The following is a 21625-nucleotide window of genomic DNA, read 5'->3' as shown; positions in this document are numbered from 1 at the left end:
CACAGTAGGTGTGGTGTTCTTGGGATGCAACTCAGTATTCTTCTTCCTCCAAACACGACGAGTTGAGTTTATACCAAAATGGATACATGGATGATACAGCAGAGGATTGGGAGAATGTCATGTGGTCAGATGAAACCAAAATAGAACTTTTTGGTATAAACTCAACTCGTCGTGTTTGGAGGAAGAAGAATACTGAGTTGCATCCCAAGAACACCATACCTACTGTGAAGCATGGGGGTGGAAACATCATGCTTTGGGGCTGTTTTTCTGCTAAGGGGACAGGACGATTCATCCGTGTTAAGGAAAGAATGAATGGGGCCATGTATCGTGAGATTTTGAGCCATCAGTGAGAGCTTTGAATGGTTGACCAAATACTTATTTTCCACCATAATTTACAAATAAATTCTTTAAAATTCCTACAATGTGAATTCCTGGATTTTTTTTTCACATTCTGTCTCTCACAGTTGAAGTGTACCTATGATGAAAATGACAGACCTCTGTCATCATTTTAAGTGGGAGAACTTGCACAATCGGTGGCTGACTAAATACTTTTTTGCCCCACTGTATATCAGCCCCTAATATAAATAAGAATATGTATCATCATTATTGGCTATCTGTAATAAATACTAGCATGATGGGATCGATAATTTTGTTGCAGCTTCTCTTCGAAACGTACAGAAAATCCCTCTAATGTCCTCACAGAGTTTATGTAGCTGCAGTTTTCTTTCTGACGTCATGTTTCTAATATATATATATATATATATATATATATATATATATATATATATACACACACAATAGTAGTTTGCTTATTTCAATTCTTTTGTCTTTATTACATATTGTGTAATTCATTTTTATCCCATATTTGTTCCCACTACTGCACCTTAAAATTGAGTCTTTAATCTCGTTAAATGCAAAAATAATGACAATAAAGTCCATTCTATTCTATTCCATTCTATTATATTCTATTCTATGACTGGCTCATATTTTAGTGCTGGCAACTGTAGGGCGTTGATAAGCACTAAATTATTAGTGATGTAGATCAAATTAGTAACATTTGCAAAAGCCATACAAAGTCAATATATATTAGTGCACAAAATACTTATTGCTAAAGTAGCTATTTTGTCTCATCGATTAAAAAAAAAAAAAAAGTCTTCTTCCAGTGGTGTTCTGAACGTGGCCTGTGGGTGGCAGTAATGCGCATTTTTTGCACCGACAGTTCCTTAAAAAAAGCAGTAGAAGTAGAATATCAACAAGCGCTTTCTTAAAAAGACTACAATTTGGAGAATTATTCATGAGACAGAAACGTTCAACGTAAGTGCTTCACGGATTTAAAAATACTTAGACTAATTTTATTATCGAAAGGTTGTCCTAAATCAGCTATTAATGTCTGCTCTTTTCGTCGCTAAACTATTAAGCCGACATATGCCTCTCAGTAGAGGCAGCTAGCATGCTAGCTTGGTCTGCATATTGACACTAAAACACAACATGATACTTTTTATTTTTATTTTTAAATTAATTGTGTTATATTTCGGCTTTTATTGGCTTTGTGGTCGAAGCAGATCACCGTCTAACGCTTCTTTTTCGCCTGTTGAAGTCGAGCAACTGTGTAGTGAAAGTGCATTTTGGGACTAGCGGTAGGAAATGGATGGATGGATGGAGTTGAAATGAGTTTGAGTTTATTTGGAGCATGCATGTATACAATGTGATACATCACACATGTATGCATACAACATGATACATCACACATGCATGCATACAACATGCCACAACACACATGCATGCATACAACATGACACATCACACTTGCATGCATACAACATGACACAACACACATGCATGCATACAACATGACGCATCACACATGCATGCATACAACATGACACAACACACATGCATGCATACAACATGACGCATCACACATGCTTGCATACAACAGGATACATCACACATGTACGCATACAACATGACACAACACACATGTATGCATACAACATGACACAACACACATGCATGTATACAACATGATACATCACACATGCAGGCATAAAACATGACGCATCACACATGCATGCATACAACAGGATAAATCACACATGCATGCATACAACATGACACAACACACATGCATGCATACAACATGACGCATCACACATGCATGCATACAACATGACACAACACACATGTATGCATACAACATGACACAACACACATGCATGTATACAACATCACACATGAATGCATACAACATGATACATCACACATGCATGCATACAACATGACACAACACACATGTATGCATACAACATGACACAACACACATGCATGTATACAACATCACACATGCATGCATACAACATGATACATCACACATGCATGCATAAAACATCTCACATGCATGCATACAACATTATACATCACACATGCATGCATACATCATGACGCATCACACATGCATATATACAACATGATACATCACATGTGCATACAACATGACACATTACACATGCATGCATACAACATGATACATCACACATACATGCATGCAACATGACACATCACACATGCATGCATACAACATGACACATCACACATGTATGCATACAACATGACACAACACATGCATACATACAACATGATGCATCACACATGCATGCATACAACATGATACATCACACATGTATGCATACAACATGACACAACACACATGCATGTATACAACATCACACATGCATGCATACAACATGATAGATCACACATGCATGCATACAAAATCACACATGCATGCATACAACATCACACATGCACGCATACAATATGATACATCACACATGCATGCAACATGACAAATCAGACATGCATGCATACAACATGACACATCACTAATGCATGCATACAACATGACGCATCACACATGCATGCATACAACATGACAAATCGCACATGCATGCATACAACACGACGCATCACACATGCATGCATACAACATGACAAATCGCACATGCATGCATACAACATGACGCATCACACATGCATGCATACAACATGACACATCACACATGCATGCATACAACATGATACATCACACGTGCATACAACATGACCTATCACACATGCATGCATACAACATGACACATCACACATGCATGCATACAACATGATACATCACACATGTATGCATACAACATGACACATCACACATGCATGCATACAACATGATACATCACACATGTATGCATACAACATGACACATCACACATGCATGCATACAACATGACACATCACACATGCATGCATACAACATGATACATCACACATGTATGCATACAACATGATACATCACACATGTATGCATACAACATGACACATCACACATGCATGCATACAACATGACACATCACACATGTATGCATACAACATGACACAACACATGCATGCATGCATGCATGCAACATGACACATCACCATTTCCAGTTCCTCTATTCAACATGTTCGAAATGTAGTAGGAAGAAGCAGTTTATTTAATCCCACCACTTATTTTACTTAAAAGTTGCTCAAACTTTTTTCACGTCCCATTCCCAATTTATTCTCAATATACTCCATAAGTAATAACAATAAAAATAAATAAATAATAGTTGGTGAAGTAAGTTATGTTTCATATGGTGAGATGAGTAAGATTATCTTGAAAATGAATGGATAGATGAGACAAGTTCAGAGTGTTTATCATGGTTCTTCTTCTGTGTACTTTGTTAACACTTAAAGTTTGAAGAGTTTATTGAAGTGGATCATGTTAGTACATTGTTTGATTTATTTGCTTAATTCCATTCCATAATTTAATTCCACATCCTGATATACTGGAGGTCACAAGTGTTGTACGTGCATACAAATGTTTAAAATTACATTTTTCTCTAAGATTGTATTTCTTAAGAAGAATTGTTGTATAATCTTGGGTAGCAGATTATAGTTTGCTTTGTGTATAATTTTAAACGTTTAAAAAATTCACTATGTTGTGGAATTGCAGTATTTTTGATTAAATAAATAAAGGTTTTGTATGTTCTCTATATCCAACATTATGTATTATTCTAACTGATGTTTTTTTTAACACCGTTAATAAACGAAGTGTACTTTTGTAGTTATTTCCCCATATTTCTACACAAAAACTCCGATATGGTAACGCCAGCGAACAGTAGCGAGAGATGTTAAAGTTGAATGATCTTGTGTTCAGCTTCCTGTAGTGATGGCGGCACCGCTACCACAGAAGCCAGGCATGGCAGGGATGCCCCCACAGCAGCAGCAGCAGTCACACATGCCCCCCACTGGCGCCTTGGTCGCGGGTCAGCAGCCAATGGCACCCCAGGGTGCCCTGAGAGAGATCTCCCCTGTGTTTCTCTGTCGGATCGGACAGGAGACCGTCCAGGACATTGTCACTCGCACCATGGAGATCTTTCAAATCACACGAGCCACGCAGGTAAGAGAAAACTTTTTCCCCCTCAGACACACCATGTACAAGTGTAGCATTTAATCGATATCGATTTACAGTATATTCTTTAGATTCAGCTACATTAAAGGCCTGCTGAAATGAGATTTTCTTATTTAAACAGGGATAGCAGATCCATTCTATGTGTCATACTTGATCATTTCGCGATATTGCCATATTTTTGCTGAAAGGATTTAGTAGAGAACATCGATGAGAAAGTTTGCAACTTTTGGTCGCTAATAAAAAGCCTTGTCTTTATCGAAAGTAGCAGACAATGTGCGTGTGACGTCACGGGTTGTAGGGCTCCTCACATCCTCACATTGTTTATAATCATAGCCTCAAGCAGCAAGAGCTATTCAGACCGAGAAAGCGACAATTTCCCCCTTAATTTGAGCGAGGATGAAAGATTTGTGGATGAGGAAAGTTAGAGTGAAGCACACAAAAAAAAGAAAAGAAAAAGTGACGGCTCTGGGCAGCGGCAGCGTTTTAGATGTAATTAGACACATTTACTAGGATAATTCTGAAAAAACCCTTATCTGGTTATTGTGTTAATAACATTTTAGTGAGATTCTAAAGTCATACCTGAAAGTCGGATGGCTACGGTGAACGCCAGTGTCTCTGAGAGAAGCTGAGGAGCCAAGATCACAGATCCCTTTTTGACAGCTACAGGAGGAGGTCCCATAATCCACTGAAGTCTCCGGTAAGAGCCGACTTAATATCACAATTTTCCCATCAGAAAACTTGCTGGTTGACGTAGGGAAAAATGATCGCTTGACCGCTCTGTGTTAAAGCTTCACAACAAACAAGGAAACACCGGCTGTGTTTCGGTGCTAAAGGCAGCTGCTTTCCACCAACAGCATTCTTCTTTGACGTCTCCATTATTAATTGAACAAATTGCAAAATATTCAGCAACACAGGTGTCCAAAATACTGTGTAATTATGCGATGAAAAGAGATGTCCGCTCCAACCCGAAACGTCATCATTTCGCGACGTTTTCAACAACAAACTCCGCGGGAAATTTAAAATTGTAATTTAGTAAACTAAAAAGGCCGTATTGGCATGTGTTGCAAGGTTAATATTTCATGATTGATATATAAACTATCAGACTGCGTGGTCGCTAGTAGTGGGTTTCAGTAGGCCTTTAATCTATGGTTGACAAGTTTGCCTTCCGGAAGACAGGTATCGATCTTGCATCGTTTTAAAAGGAAATGAACATTATTTTATCGATACTGGAAAAAGGAAAACATTGGCTTAAAGAAGCACGACCAATTTAGTGATTAGGATTGTACATGTTACTCAAGTGTGCGTCATCGCCATCAGTCGCCAAAACAAGAATAACGGATAGGTATGGTGGCCGATAAAGGTCACAACAAATACAAACATAAGACAGTATAAATATCACACAACCACTTTCAACTACAACACGATCGCAAAAGCCACAACAAATACAAACGCCACAACACAACTTTACGCCACAAAAGCTGCGACGACAGAAGTAGTGTGTTAGTGTTATGGAAAAGGTGAAAACATGTCCACCGTCGCTTCCGTTTTGTCTTTGTATTCTAGTGTTTTGCCTAGTACTTGTGTCGTGGCTTCATGTTGTCGTGTTGTGGCGTTTACCTTTGTTGTGGGTTTTCTCTGCTACCTCGCTTCACAAAATAATTACAGCATGCTTAGTATCACCGCCTGGTCAAACTCGTGACGTCACAAGTGACACTTCCCCTGTCATCTTTTTCAAAATGGAGGAGGCTGATTTCAATACCGGTAATTTAAAATTGCATAAAGGGAAGGAGAGTAAGAGCTATTCAGTAGGGTTTAATGTCCAAGCTTACATCACACTCAAATTTTTACTGCATGACTTAGGTTAGTGCCGGAGTGAGAAGAGGTGTTAAAATAATTAGCGCATGCTTACTGTGAGGGACTCCCAGTCTTCCTTGTGTGGGTTGCTGTGACACTGGACACACGACGCATCGTAGCAGGTTTGATTCAGATTTATTCTTTCAGTAAATCTGTCTTCGGGCCAGTCGGGCGCGCCCATTTCTAGTGCGCCGGCCCTGCTTCCTGGTCGCGATGCACCTTTCTTTCGGTGCTCGCCTGCTGCGTCTGTGGCGGGGACTCATCTTGGCGTGCTCTGTTGCCGGGCTTGTGGTCGGGCTGCCGTGGTTTCCCCTTCGCCTCTCTTATAGTCAATGAGCAGATGCGCAGATTGTGAGCAAGTGTGTGTCTTACGCACCTGACTCAGATTGCCGTTCTCGTGCCGCTCCGCGTCCGTCACGCCTCTCTTCGCCGCCGCATGCCTCGCCTCCTGGCCTCCATCTTGGTCCAGAACGCCTCTGTCCGCCCGCTGTCGGCCCGTCGGCTGCGTCTCCCCACACTTACTTTTACCGCATGCCTTTGGTAAGTGCAGGAGTGAGAAGAGTTTTTAAATTAATTAGCGCCCCGGCGGCAATTCAAAGAAATACGGTATATTGTCCCTCAATCGTATCAGCAACCAAAAATTCCCGATGGAATCGAATTGTTGTTGAAATGAATCGTTATCCACCCACAATTTTCTTTGCCACTTGTCCTCAATAGCTTCCCAACGGCGTGACTCAGAGCCAGGCCATGTACCAGGATCGCTTCGGCAAACTTCAGGAACACCTGAGGCAGCTCGCCCTGCTCTTCCGCAAGCTCCGCCTCCTCTATGAACGCTGCGTGGAGATGACTGCTGACCTGCAGGAGGGGCCGGGAGAGGTCAGAATATTTCATTGTTCGTACGCACACGTGGCATAAAGTCTATATCAAAATGTACAGCACAGGACAACTGAAGGCATCAAAACTATGAATAAACAAGTGGAGTTATGTACTTAACAAAATAAGTTGAAATAACTGAAAACATGTTTTATATTCTACTTTCTTCAAAATAGCAGCTTTTTGCGCTGATTACTGTTTTGCACACTCTTGGCATTCTCTCAAGAGCTTCAAGAGGTAGTCACCTGAAATGGTTTTCACTTCACAGGTGTCATAGTTGTGATGCCTTCAGTGACAATCTACAAATAGTCATGAAAATTAAAAAAAAAAAATACATTGAAATGAGAAGGTGTGTCCAAACTTATGTCCTGTACTGTATATTCCGGCCTGTTGCGATAACGATATACATCGCAATATATTTTTGGGGTCAGTAAATGATTGAACAATTATTTCAAAATGGTTTACAAAGGTGCATAATTTGGCTGGTAACATATTGCACAATTTCTGGTTGTATTGTTTTTTGTTAACGGTTAATAATATACTTCAATCAATCAATCAATCAATGTTTACTTATATAGCCCTAAATCACTAGTGTCTCAAAGGGCTGCACAAACCACTACGACATCCTCGGTAGGCCCACATAAGGGCAAGGAAAACTCACACCCAGTGGGACGTCGGTGACAATGATGACTATGAGAACCTTGGAGAGGAGGAAAGCAATGGATGTCGAGCGGGTCTAACATGATACTGTGAAAGTTCAACATGATACTGTGAAAGTTCAATCCATAATGGATCCAACACAGTCGCGAGAGTCCAGTCCAAAGCGGATCCAACACAGCAGCGAAAGTCCCGTTCACAGCGGAGCCAGCAGGAAACCATCCCAAGCGGAGGCGGATCAGCAGCGCAGAGATGTCCCCAGCCGATACACAGGCGAGCAGTTCATGGCCACCGGATCGGACCGGACCCCCTCCACAAGGGAGAGTGGGACATAGAAGAAAAAGAAAAGAAACGGCAGATCAACTGGTCTAAAAAGGGAGTCTATTAAAGGCTTGAGTATACAAATGAGTTTTAAGGTGAGACTTAAATGCTTCTTCTGAGGTGGCATCTCGAAAATATGTTTCTTACTGTTGAAACATGGTTCTGTCTACATTTATGTTAAAATATAATAGACAGGTATTTTTTTGTTGTTTGGATACTTTACATTAGTTTTGGGTGATAGTACACATTTGTGTATCAATCCAATACCAAGTAGTTACAGGGTCAGTATCAGAGGTGGGTAGTAACGCGCTACATTTACTCCGTTACATCTACTTGAGTAATTTTTAGAATAAATTGTACTTCTAAAAGTAGTTTTTATGCAACATACTTTTACTTTTACTTGAGTATATTTATAGAGAAGAAACGCTACTTTTACTCCGCTCCATTTATCTACTATCAGCTCGCTACTCGCTATTTTTTTTTTTTATCGATCTGTTGATGCACGCTTTGTTTTGATTTTGTCAGACACGCATTCAAAGTAGGAACTACGCATGCCCGCGTTTCACCAATCAAATGCAGTCACTGGTGACGTTGAACCAATCAAACAAAACCAGTCGGTCACGTGACCGTCACACGTCGAATCCGACCTAAAAAAGTTGAAAAACTTATCGGGGTGTTAATTGTACGGAATATGTACTGTACTGTGCAATCTACTAATAAAAGTTTCAATCAATCAATCAAAAGTGTAAAGGAAAAAAGACACTTTTTATTTCAACCGTACTTCCTGTCACAAGCCTAAAGACTGATCGCACAGTTCCTGTCTTCACAATAAAAGCACCGCTCCATCGCGCCTGCGCTAACAAAATACGAGTCTCCGAAAGCCAGCTCAAACAGGCTAGCAAGCTACGGAGTTTGCCGCCAATGTATTTCTTGTAAAGTGTATAAAAACAAATATGGAAGCTGGACAAATAAGATGCCAAAAACCAACGACTTTCATGTGGTATTAGACAGAAAAGAGGAACTTTTTTTCTCCACCATTTGCAAATGTGGACATTATCAGCACTAAACTGTCTGATTCCAATCAATGCAAGTCATCAGAATCAGGTAATACACCAACTTATATTCGTCTTCATGAAAGATAGGAATCTATATGTTAAACATGCGTGTATATTCATTAAAACACCTTTAACATGTCAACAACAACGGCAAAATAAATAACTAAATTATATACTGTATATATAAATGTATGTATGTATATATATATATATATATATATATGAGGTAGATCACCTCGACTTGGTCATTTATTAAGTAATTGATTAACGTTGAAAAACTTATTGGGGTGTTACCATTTAGTGGTCAATTGTACAGTATATGTACTGTACTGTGCAATCTACTAATAAAAGTTTCAATCAATCAATCAATCAATCAATCAATCAATCAATGCCTACTGAGCCTATGGTGCTGTTAAGTTATTGTGGCTCAATGGGGCTTATTTTTTTTATTTTCATGTATTATTATTTAATATATATTATTGTTTTAGTTGGTTAAAAGATATTCCTGGCTATGAATTTGCTCATTGCTATTTTTGTTTTTGTTCATTATTTGTTGCCGTCATCATTAAACAAACAGGTTACTCATCAGTTACTCAGTACTTGAGTAGTTTTTTCACAACATTCTTTTTACTTTTACTCAAGTAAATATTTGGGTGACTACTCCCTACTTTTACTTGAGTAATAAATCTCTAAAGTAACAGTACTCTTACTTGAGTACAATTTCTGGCTACTCTACCCACCTCTGGTCAGTATTAAGTATACTGATACTTCAACTTTTTAATACCATTCAATGATTACATTTTTGATCACATTTGTAATCAGACAAAAACACAGGATGGCGTTGGAACAATATCAATTAAATATTTAAATAATTTCCAACTATTGACTCTGATGACAATCCTTTTAGATGTATTTCCACAGTAAGTAAACTAAGATAATCGACAACATTTTTTGATTGTAAAACAAAAATAATGATCCCACCACTTTTATATAAATACACTTGGTATTGTTATTGTCGATGTTTATATCAATCCCCCTACCTTAGTTTACATTCAAAAGCGCCAGCTTGTGTTTTTGCATATCTTCCTATGTTGTGTAGTGTATGTTTAAATAGTAAAATGGTAAATGGTTGTACTTGTTTAGCGCTTTTCTTCCCCTTTTTGAGGAGCCCAAAGCGCTTTTGACTGTATTTCCACATTCACCCATTCACACACACATTCACACACTGATGGCGGGAGCTGCCATGCAAGGCGCTCACCAGGGCCCATGAAGTGTCTTGCTTAAGGACACAACGGACGTGACTAGGATGGTAGAAGGTGGGGATTGAACCAGGAACCCTCTGATTGCTGGCACAGCCACTCTACCAACTTCGCCACGCCGTTTAGCCCGTCCTCGTCCTCCACTTTTAAGAAATATAGTTTTTTTGCCGCCATGGAGGCGAAAATTTCCGAATTACAAGTGGCTTTGCACGGTGGAAGCACATTAGCCGTGAGCGAGAATGCTAAATTGTGCTGAGGGCGCGGGCGCCCGCTTGTCGCTGTCAAACTGGCGGGCCACAACAAGAATGTGTCCTCAACATGCGTTATCACGATTTAATGAGTTTTAAAAACTATATCGTTATGATTAGCTGTTGTGTAGCTCCTAGCTAATAAAAAAATAAAGAATAGATTCACATCCAAATCACATTTCTTATTCATCCTTATTACTTTTTATAAGAATATATATATATATAAAAAAAAAAACTGTTTAGGCCATCTCCATGAAACCATAAGGAGCTTGCCTAACCTGTGATCTGTTTTGAAAAGCTTCCATTATGATTATAATACATTGCACAAATCTGTTTGAATTGAGAATTGATTTTGAATCCAATCGTCACCCCAGGAATCGGATTCAGATCGAATCTTTAGGTGTCCAAAGACTCACATGCCTAGCCTACCATTTTTACCTTTTCATCCAACACTTTTTTTTATATATATATATATATATATATATATATATATATATATATATATATATATATATATATATATATGTCTTGATTGGATTTTTCCAGAGAATAGTGCTCGATACCGTGGTATAGCGCAATATGTGTGTGTGTGAAAAATCACAAGACTACTTCATCTCTACAGAATTGTTTCATGAGGGGTTCCCTCAATCATCAGATTTTTTTTTCCTTTTTTTTCTCATCTCTCAATCGTCTCCTGATTATTGAGGGAACCCCTCATGAAACAGTTCTGTAGATATGAAGTAGTCTTGTGATTTTTCCCACACCTACATATATATATATATTAGGGGTGGGCAAATTAGTGCGTTAATTATGAGTTAACTCATCAATCTATTAACGCCGACAATTATTTTATCGCACAATTGCGTATGTTGTTTACATGCTTTTATTTTGTTAACGCCTTTTCTTAACAAGATGGCGTCGCCCGGCGTGGAGGGGCTCTTGGTAAAGATGGAACATTTGGCAAAAATACCGGACAATTCTGCAAATTTCATGGCTGGCTTACAGCGTGGTCACTCCGGGATCACTTACGACCGCCAGACAATTCTGGATGTGGATAGATCGGGCCGTTTTGGACTGAATGACGCGTGCTTGCTAGACCGGCTAGCTAGCATGGGAATACTTTGCCGGCTACATCCAGCGGCCTGTGAAGCAGCGGACTATATGTGTTGTCTGTCTATTTATGAATAATGCAGACCAGGAGTGTTGGCTGAGTTCTTAACGTTTGCTTTCAGAGCGTGCATATCACAACATACAAGATGCCGTCATGGCGACACAACCTATCCCGGGCTACCGCGCATGCTCGTCACTCCTGTTGCATGCTGGGTAGGGTAGTTCTTTTATTTCCTGGCTCATAACATCACAATATAGTACCATGTATATGATGCGTTCAGTTTATCAAAGCACCAAGCAAACAATCGGAAAATTCCCATCATATCAATTCCTAGATATGGTCATAATTATTTTAAGTGCACTACGCAGAATAAACACAACATTATTAATATTGCTACTACGGATAATTTGATCAAAAATTCCCTAAAACAGCCCACTAACTATAATATAGGTTTTTTAAACATAAGATCCCTGATAAAAAAAAAATGTTTCTGCTGTTACCTCAGAAATTGCCTGTTCAGATGTTATGATTGTGGCTCAGAGATTTGTATGTAGATTATATTTATTTTCCATAACAAACAGGATAACTTAAATACCCTGGCAGTGGTAGTAATAAGCTTAAATTTTTGTATTTGGTCACATTTTTAGTAGACCCATACTAAATTCATAAAAGAACCAAACTTCATGAATGCTTTTTGTGACCAACAAGTATGTGCTAAAATCCCTCTATCACAAAAAAATAAGAGTTGTAGAAATTATTGGAAACTAAAGACAGCCATGACATTATGTTGTTTACAAGTGTTTGTAAACTTTTGAGCACGACTGTATATATATATATACATATATATATATATATATATATATTTGTTCTCAGCTTGTGCCCTATGTTGGAGAAGAGCTGGTCAACGTCAGAGTGGAGCCTTGTAGTCCTGCTGTCCACCAAGAGAGGAAAGAAGTCCTCGAGGTATGTTCTGCTTCTCTTGTGTCATAATCTGCAAGCTGCGAAGTGTTTGCTCAAGCTATATTTAGTACCTAAACTGAAGAGAATGGTGTAAACACTCCTAAACTAAATTGCTGGCATACAGTATTATTATTAACCAGCCTTATATTGTAGTTATATTTATGTGGAATTGATATGGTCACAAAAATTCAAATTGCTCTTTTCCTTGTCTTACCCACAAACCTCCAATGTATTTTGAACATCCAGATGCTTTGTGCATGCATATCTGCAAGGTTACATTTCAGCACCCAGAAAATAGCAAAAAGTACACTAATAAAAGCCGTTATTTGCTTATTTTGATACTCCAAACTCTAAAATAAGTCAGTCCCAGTCATTAAACACACATTAAGAAAGGTTCCCATGCATAGAGATCACAGTGTTGTATTTCCAAACGTATAGTTGCACCACATTACAGCTTGTCAAAGCACCTACCTGCTGGGAAAATGTAAAATGATGGTAAAGCCGCAATACGTCCATGCAGCCTGCAGATGGCGCCAAATCACCACTTTATATTTAAGTTACAATAAGAATGGTTATACTTGTTATTAAAGGCCTACTGAAATTAGATTTTCTTATTTAAACAGGGATAGCAGGTCCATTCTATGCCTCCCGTCCAAAGGCAAAACCTAGTAACTCACTTCTAGCTGATTTAGAGAAAACAAAGGAAAACCAATCTTATCTTGATGCTGTCTTACAAAGATCTACAAAGTCATCAAACGTATAGATGTTTTCTTGAGCTTTCATTTTCTTGCCGATCGAGCCATGGGTTGAATCTGCTCTCATGAACGTGTGCCCTTTCTCCAGATATTTTATCACAATCTCGGGTGGGCCCCATTCTGCGTTTGCACATTGGGCAAGAGCCGTGTACAGCGTCCAGTTTTTATTTTGACCTCCACAGTTATCTGCCTAAAAGAGTATGCAAGGGGAAGAATCAAGAACAATACATTTAATGAAGATGCTTGCAACGTCCCGGGCCAATCTTCCAAATGTCCCCTCGTGCGATAATATCACATAATCAGGTTGACCGTCGGCCCCCATTCGTGCAAATGTCTCATTAAAGACAATAAGGCGACTGACAAAGAAGCTCCGATTGGTCCCTTGAGATACTAGGTTTTTCTGTTGTATCTACGCGGTTATGTGGTATTTGCTAGGTCCTGCCGTGCGCGTAACAGCTTACTTACGGAACAAATTACAATATCGCATACACTAATGTAAAGCATATCACTTAGTAACTCCAAAATTATTATCAGCTCAGTTTTGACCAAAATTGAGTTGCTGGGTTTTGCCTTTGGACAGGAGATGTGTCATACTTGATCATTTATTTTTGCTGAAAGGATTTAGTAGAGAACATCGACGATAAATTCGCAACTTTTGGTCGCTAATAAAAAAAGCCTTGCCTTTACCGGAAGTAGCAGACGATGTGCGCGTGACGTCACGGGTTGTAGGGCTCCTCACATCCTTACATTGTTTATAATCATAGCCACCACCAGCAAGAGCGATTTGGACCGAGAAAGCGACGATTTCCCCATTAATTTGAGCGAGGATGAAAGATTTGTGGATGAGGAAAGTTAGAGTGAAGCACTAAAAAGAAAAAGAAAAAAGAAAGAAAAGGCGACGGCAGTGGGAGCGTTTCAGATGTTATTAGACACATTTACTGGGATAATTCTGGAAAATCTCTTATCTGCTTATTGTGTTAATAGTGTTTTAGAGATATTATAAAGTCATACCTGAAAGTCAGAGGGCTCTGAGGGAAGCCAATGGAGGAGCCAAGATCACAGCTGCCTATTTGACAGCTACAGGAGGTCGCATAATCCGCTCAAGTCTCCGGTAAGAGCCGACTTAATATCACAATTTTCCCATCTAAAAACTTGCTGGTAGAGAAACACGTTCGCTTGACCACTCTGTGTTAAAGCTTCACAACAAACAAACACCGGCTGTGTTTCGGTTGTTAAAGGCAGCTGCAATCCACCGCTTTCCACCAACAGCATTCTTCTTTGACGTCTCCATTATTAATTGTAAATATTGCAAAAGATTCAGCAACATAGATGTTTAAAATTCTGTGTAATTACGCGATTAAAGCAGACTACTTTTAGCCATTAGTGGTGCTGGGAGAACATGTCCGCTCCAACCAATAACGTCACAAGCACGCGTCTACATAAGCGTCATCATTCCGCGACGTTTTCAACAGGATACCTTTTATTTAAAATTGTAATTTAGTAAACTAAAAAGGCCGTATTGGCATGTGTTGCAATGTTAATATTTCATCATTGATATATAAACTATCAGACTGCGTGGTCGCTAGTAGTGGCTTTCAGTAGGCCTTTAAATATGTCATTCATTTGTAATTTTGAAGTAAATGTAATTATTTAATAATGGAATTACTTATTTAAATATTTAATTGATTGTTAAAATTGTATTCATTTGGTTCAGGGATCGGTAACTTTTACCGTTCAAAGAGCCATTTTGGACCCGTGTCACAAAGCGAAGAAGACAATAGGAGACGTAAACATTCTCAAGAATGTCTGCCGGCAGTCACCCAGTTAATAAGTATTAGGACGTGCTATGAAGCCTTTGCCTTTGTCGCCATCTACAAAATGTACAATCTACTTGTCAGCCCAGCAATATTTTGTGTGTGGCTTCCGCAGACACACGCACACGACTGCAAGGCATACTGGGTGACACAGAGTACACTAATGGTTGTGATATTAACAATTTTAACACTCTTACTAATATGCGCCACGCTGTGAAGCCACACCAAACAAGAATGACAAACACATTTCGGGAGAACATCTTCACAGTATTCAATGTCATTTCATGATTTATTGACGTAATGACACAGGTCCATCAAATCAATCATTATTCAATATTTAAATAATTATTGAAAAGATTAATTGGCGTTACAAAACTGAATGGATAACAGTACAATTATTATAATCAATGACACTTTAACTAAGGGTTTAAAGATGAGTTATTTCTAAATTTGTTCCAACTGACCCTTCATAGGCAAGGGTCTGCGTTTATATTCTCCCAGCTGACTCGTAGGTTACAAAGCACTCTTAAGTCGCTTCCTGCTTGACTCAAAGACCCCCTCCCAATGTGGTCCGTACGCAGAAAGTGCGCCAGAAGAACCAGGAAATGAAGGTTCTCATGGATCAGATGAGGAACCTGCTGTGGGACGTCAACGCCATGTTGACGCTTAGGAAATGATCAATTCGATGCACAGACTTTTCAAATGTCCAAGTTGGCCATGAACTGCACAACGGATACGGGGGACATCTTATTTCTGTAAGTTGCACTGTTTTTGTTTGGAGTTTATAGCCGAAACCTACAATTATGTCGGGTTTTCTGTTTGATGAACTCCACACTACTTTCCACCTCCTTTTTTTTTTTACCGCAATAAGTTATTGTTCATTTTTGCAAAACAAATATTTGCTTTTTGTGCCGCAATGTGTGAACTTATCATCTGACACCGATCAGAGCCATTCTTCCAGAAAACTCAATGTGTTTATGATATTGTGCTCTTTATGTTCCCAAAGTTGGTGGGTTCTAATTAAATCCCCTTGGCAGCTATGTTCATCTCAGGTGCCTCGTACAGCTAGTGTGTATGTGCTTCATTAGTCTTCCTCAGTGCTCCACACTGTTGACCTTTTGGATTTTCAGACTCTCTTGCCTGAGAATGTCCTTTTGCCGACCAGCGTACTGGATTATATCTTCGTCTTTGGATTGTTTTTTCTTAATAAAAGGTATGAATAATAGAAGTTCTGCATCTCCTTAAGCATTGAGAGCGTGAATCTTCCATGTTTTCCTCGCCATGAACACCTAAATTGAGGAATAAGCAGAGTGTTTAAAATTGTATTTTATATTAAACTGGTCCCAAAGGTAACTTGTAGAGATGTGCGGTTTGCGGTCTCGTCCGCGGAGTCCGTGGATAAACCGCGGGTCGGGCGGGTGGCATGACGAAAAAATAGATTTTAAATAGATTCGGGCGGGTGGCGGTTGAACCCATCCATCCATCTTCTTCCGCTTATCCGAGGTCGGGTCGCGGGGGCAACAGCCTAAGCAGGGAAACCCAGACTTCCCTCTCCCCAGCCACTTCGTCTAGCTCTTCCCGGGGGATCCCGAGGCGTTCCCAGGCCAGCCGGGAGACATAGTCTTCCCAACGTGTCCTGGGTCTTCCCCGTGGCCTCCTACCGGTTGGACGTGCCCTAAACACCTCCCTAGGGAGGCGTTCGGGTGGCATCCTGACCAGATGCCCGAACCACCTCATCTGGCTCCTCTCCATGTGAAGGAGCAGCGGCTTTACTTTGAGTCCCTCCCGGATGTCAGAGCTTCTCACCCTATCTCCAAGGGAGAGACCCACCACACGGCGGAGGAAACTCATTTCGGCCGCTTGTACCCGTGATCTTATCCTTTCGGTCATGACCCAAAGCTCATGACCATAAGTGAGGATGGGAACGTAGATCGACCGGTAAATTGAGAGCTTTGCCTTCCGGCTCAGCTTCTTCTTCACCACAACGGATCGGTACAACGTCCGCATTACTGAAGACGCCGCACCGATCCGCCTGTCGATCTCACGATCCACTCTTCCCTCACTCGTGAACAAGACTCCTAGGTACTTGAACTCCTCCACTTGGGGCAGGGTCTCCTCCCCAACCCGGAGATGGCACTCCACCCTTTTCCGGGCGAGAACCATTTGGAAATATTTGATATACATGGTTCAGGGATCGGTAACTTTTACCGTTCAAAGAGCCATTTTGGACCCGTGTCACAAAGCGAAGAAGACATTAGTTGACGTAAACATTCTCAAGTATGTCTGCTGGCAGTCACCTAGTTAATAAGTATTAAGGCGTGCTATGAAGCCTTTGCCTTTGTCGCCATCTACAAAATGTACAATCTACTTGCCAGCCCAGCAATATGTTGTGTGTGACTTCCGCAGAAACACGCACACGACTGCAAGGCATACTGGGTGACACACAGTACACTAATGGTTGTGATATAAACAATTTTAACACTCTTACTAATATGCGCCACGCTGTGAAGCCACACCAAACAAGAATGACAAACACATTTCGGGAGAACATCCTCACAGTAACACAACATAAACACAACACAACAAATACCCAGAATCCTTTGCATCCATGACTCAGCCTGACTATATTATTCACCCCACTAGCACTAGCAGCAAATCCCCCCAAATATAGTCAGGAAGTGTCATGGATGCAAAAGATTCTGGGTATTTGTTGTTTTGCGTTTATGTTGTGTTACTGTGAGGATGTTCTCCCGAAATGTGTTTGTCATTCTTGTTTGGTGTGGCTTTACAGCGCGGCGCATATTAGTAAGAGTGTTAAAATAGTTTATATCACAACCATCAGTGTACTCTTTATCACCCAGTATGCCTTTCAATCTTGTACGTGTGATTGCGGAAGTTGCATACAGCATGTTGCTGGACTGGCAAACTGTTCGCACATGACGTAGAATGCGTCAAAGGCAATGGCTTCACAGCACGCCCCTTTTCTCGTTATCTGGATGAGCACCATCGGATATTCGCGAGAACGTTAGCGGCTCCCATTGCCTTCTTTACTTTGTGACACGGGTCTAACTAGCTCTCATAGTGGTAAAGATCGCCGACTCCGGATATATAACAACGGGCGGGCGGTTGCGGTTCTGATAAAATATTGGTTCGGGTGGATGACGACTTTAGTGATGCGGTTGCGGATGATATAATTGCCTATCCGCGCATCTCTAGTAACTTGGTATTGTGCAATACTAAGATATTCTAATAAGACAGTAAAATGCTGTTAATTGCTGGCTGCCAGCTTGCATGTTAATCAAAAGGAGACAACAAAGTGCTACCTAATCGCTAGATATCTTAAATCCTGTGTGGAAATATAATTATTTATTCATGATTTTATTTTAAACCCGCAAGGTGTAATGAGTAGGGTGGCCATGCCATTGCCTTTTATAAACTGCACTACACAGTGTTGGATCAATGTTTATGTAAAAATATTTTAATTTGTGGAAAAATCGCCGGGGATGTAAGTTTTCTTCTAATAAAGTAGTGTTGTGCATATACAACTTTTTGACATCCTAGACAATTACCATTATCAATCCGAGACGATATCAGCACAAATCGTAGTTTATACTTGGATTATTTTGCAGTGTGCAATTTCAGAAAAGGGTTAATCAAGTGAATTTACACAGAAAACAAAGGTAGGTATAAAAAACACAAAAGTTTTAATACATTTGTTTTTGAAGTGAAGTTATCGTTTATTTTGGCGACACCTAGTGGTCATACTTAAATAAAACTCATGACGCAGTAAGTTGAATAATGTCGACACTTTTGTTAGTGGATACTTTCTAAAATGCTTCTGTCTTGAAACATTTCTATATCCATCCATCCATCCATTTACTACCGCTTGTCCCTTTTGGGAGCCTCGACTGCAACTGTAAATATTTGAAACGTGTCCTTTTTTTATCTTGCGATATTGTTTAATTGCGATAATTATTAAGTACAGTATGTCTAGCTTGAGTGCTATTGTGCGCTGAGCTGTTGTGTAGCTGCTAGCTCTTAGTAGGCTATAGCCTAACATGTTTACCTTCTGCAAATGAGTCCACTAAAATGCAAGAAAAGACTAAACTTGTGTGCTTGTTTGGAGACTTTTGGATGTGAACTGGCTGGTCACGTAAACAAGATGTAGGACCGCCTGTACATCGATTCTGCCAATACCAGATCTTTATGCCCTAATATCGATTCTCAAATCAAAATATTGATATTCTAGTTAAGGGGTGCCCAAACTTTTTCCACCAAGGGTGGCATACAGGAAAGTTAACGTATACTGCGGCCGTATTGATATATTTTTTTAATTTTAATTTAAAAAAATGCTAAAAACTGATATTGTGTCAGCTATGTATGATTGGTGACTAAGTATTATTATTGATGATTAGAACATTTCATCTTCTCATTACATACTCCTTTTTTTGCTCTTTTTCTTACATTTTTCCTGTTTTGTTCCCATGTCAAAAATATAATAATGGTGATGACCTAATTGTGTAACTGCGTCACGTAGGGTCAGAACTTCTGCCTGTACAAAAATATTAATGTTCAGTTTATCCATCCATCTTCTTCCGCTTATCCGAGGTCGGGTCGCGGGGGCAGCAGCCTAAGCAGGGAAGCCCAGACTTCCCTCTCCCCAACCACTTCGTCTAGCTCTTCCCGGGGGATTCCGAGGCGTTCCCAGGCCAACCGGGAGACATAGTCTTCCCAACGTGTCCTGGGTCTTCCCCGTGGCCTCTTACCGGTTGAACGTGCCCTAAACACCTCCCTAGGGAGGCGTTTGGGTGGCATCTTGACCAGATGCCCGAACCACCTCATCTGGTTCCTCTCGATGTGAAGGAGCAGTGGCTTTACTTTGAGTTCCTCCCGGATGACAGAGCTTCTCACCCTATCTCTAAGGGAGAGACCCAAACTCATTTCAGCCGCTTGTACCCGTGATCTTATCCTTTCGGTCATGACCCAAAGCTCATGACCATAGGTGAGGATGGGAACGTAGATCGACCGGTAAATTGAGAGCTTTGCCTTCCGGCTCAGCTCCTTCTTCACCACAACGGATCGATACAATGTCCGCATTACTGAAGATGCCGCACCGATCCGCCTGTCGATCTCACGATCCACTCTTTCCCCACTCGTGAACAAGACTCCGAGGTACTTGAACTCCTCCACTTGGGGCAGGGTCTCCTCCCCAACCCGGAGATGGCACTCAACTCTTTTCCGGGAGAGAACCATGGACTCAGACTTGGAGGTTCTGATTCTCATTCCGGTCGCTGCGAACCGATCCGGTGAGAGCTGGAGATCCCGGCCAGACGAAGCCATCAGGACCACATCATCTGCGACAAGCAGAGACCTAATCCCGCGGTCACCAAACCGGAATCCCTCAACGCCTTGACTGCGCCTAGAAATTCTGTCCATAAAAGTTATGAACAGAATTGGTGACAAAGGACAGCCTTGGCGGAGTCCAACCCTCACTGGAAACGTGTCCGACTTACTGCCGGCAATGCGGACCAAGGTCTGACACAGGGAGCAGACCGCCACAATAAGACAGTCCGATACCCCATACTCTCTGAGCACTCCCCACAGGACTTCCCGAGGGACACGGTCGAATGCCTTCTCCAAGTCCACAAAGCACATGTAGACTGGTTGGGCAAACTCCCATGCACCCTCAAGAACCCTGCTGAGAGTACAGAGCTGGTCCACAGTTCCACGACCAGGACGAAAACCAGGACGATCCTTTTTTTTCTTTATTTTTTTTTTTTCTTTGTCATGAAAAAGGGAGGTTTTGGTGGTTGGTTCACTAATTGTAAATGTATATTGTGTTTTTTATGTTGATTTAATAAAAGTTAAAAAAATATATATATATATATATCTATATATATATATATATATATATTTTTTTTTATTTTAAATAAAAAGGAATAAAAAATTATTCTGAATTTTTAAAAATGAATAAAAAATTCACCGCGGCCCGGTGGTTGGGGACCACTGTTATAGACGACTAAGTATAGTCTTATTATTTGTAAAATTTTTGCCTTTTCTACATTACATACCAATTTTATACTCTTGTTCCTCACATGTTTACTGTTGTTATTTTTATTTTTTCAGATATAAATGTTATTTTAAAACACAAGTTTTTAAATTTTAGTTGACACATTAGGTACAGTAGAAAAAAATAGTGATGTGCGATCTTTCCAAATCGATACCGAGTAAAATTCAG

General features: G+C 40.2%; 1 protein-coding gene across 2 annotated transcripts; it reads left to right on the top strand.

The window, feature by feature from the left end:
- The first annotated feature begins 1170 nt into the window (after window positions 1-1170).
- zgc:114119 (Mediator of RNA polymerase II transcription subunit 30-like) lies at window positions 1171-16615 on the top strand. 2 transcript variants are annotated; one of them, XM_061881698.1, is made up of 6 exons: window positions 1171-1314; window positions 4226-4468; window positions 7052-7210; window positions 11980-12070; window positions 12732-12821; window positions 15969-16615. In XM_061881698.1, the coding sequence occupies exons 2-5, from the start codon at window positions 4238-4240 to the stop codon at window positions 12782-12784; spliced, it is 534 nt and encodes a 177-aa protein (XP_061737682.1). In that variant the 5' UTR covers window positions 1171-1314; window positions 4226-4237; the 3' UTR covers window positions 12785-12821; window positions 15969-16615. The 2 variants fall into 2 exon arrangements, with proteins under 2 accessions (XP_061737682.1, XP_061737681.1); XM_061881697.1 differs by lacking the exon at window positions 11980-12070.
- The last annotated feature ends 5010 nt before the right edge of the window (window positions 16616-21625 follow it).

The sequence above is a fragment of the Nerophis ophidion genome, linkage group LG21 (genome assembly GCF_033978795.1).
Source record: "Nerophis ophidion isolate RoL-2023_Sa linkage group LG21, RoL_Noph_v1.0, whole genome shotgun sequence".
In the NCBI taxonomy this organism is placed as follows: domain Eukaryota; kingdom Metazoa; phylum Chordata; class Actinopteri; order Syngnathiformes; family Syngnathidae; genus Nerophis; species Nerophis ophidion.
The sequence above is the reverse complement of the archived record's forward strand: the minus strand, read 5'-3'. Positions and strand labels throughout refer to the sequence as shown.

Excerpts from the sequence above, each read along its gene's own strand:
- zgc:114119 (XM_061881697.1), top strand. The coding sequence starts at position 4,238 with ATGGCGGCACCGCTACCACAGAAGCCAGGCATGGCAGGGATGCCCCCA. Across the intron at positions 4,469-7,051 it reads AAATCACACGAGCCACGCAG|CTTCCCAACGGCGTGACTCA; the intron begins GTAAGAGAAAAC and ends TGTCCTCAATAG. Across the intron at positions 12,822-15,968 it reads AGAGGAAAGAAGTCCTCGAG|AAAGTGCGCCAGAAGAACCA; the intron begins GTATGTTCTGCT and ends GTCCGTACGCAG.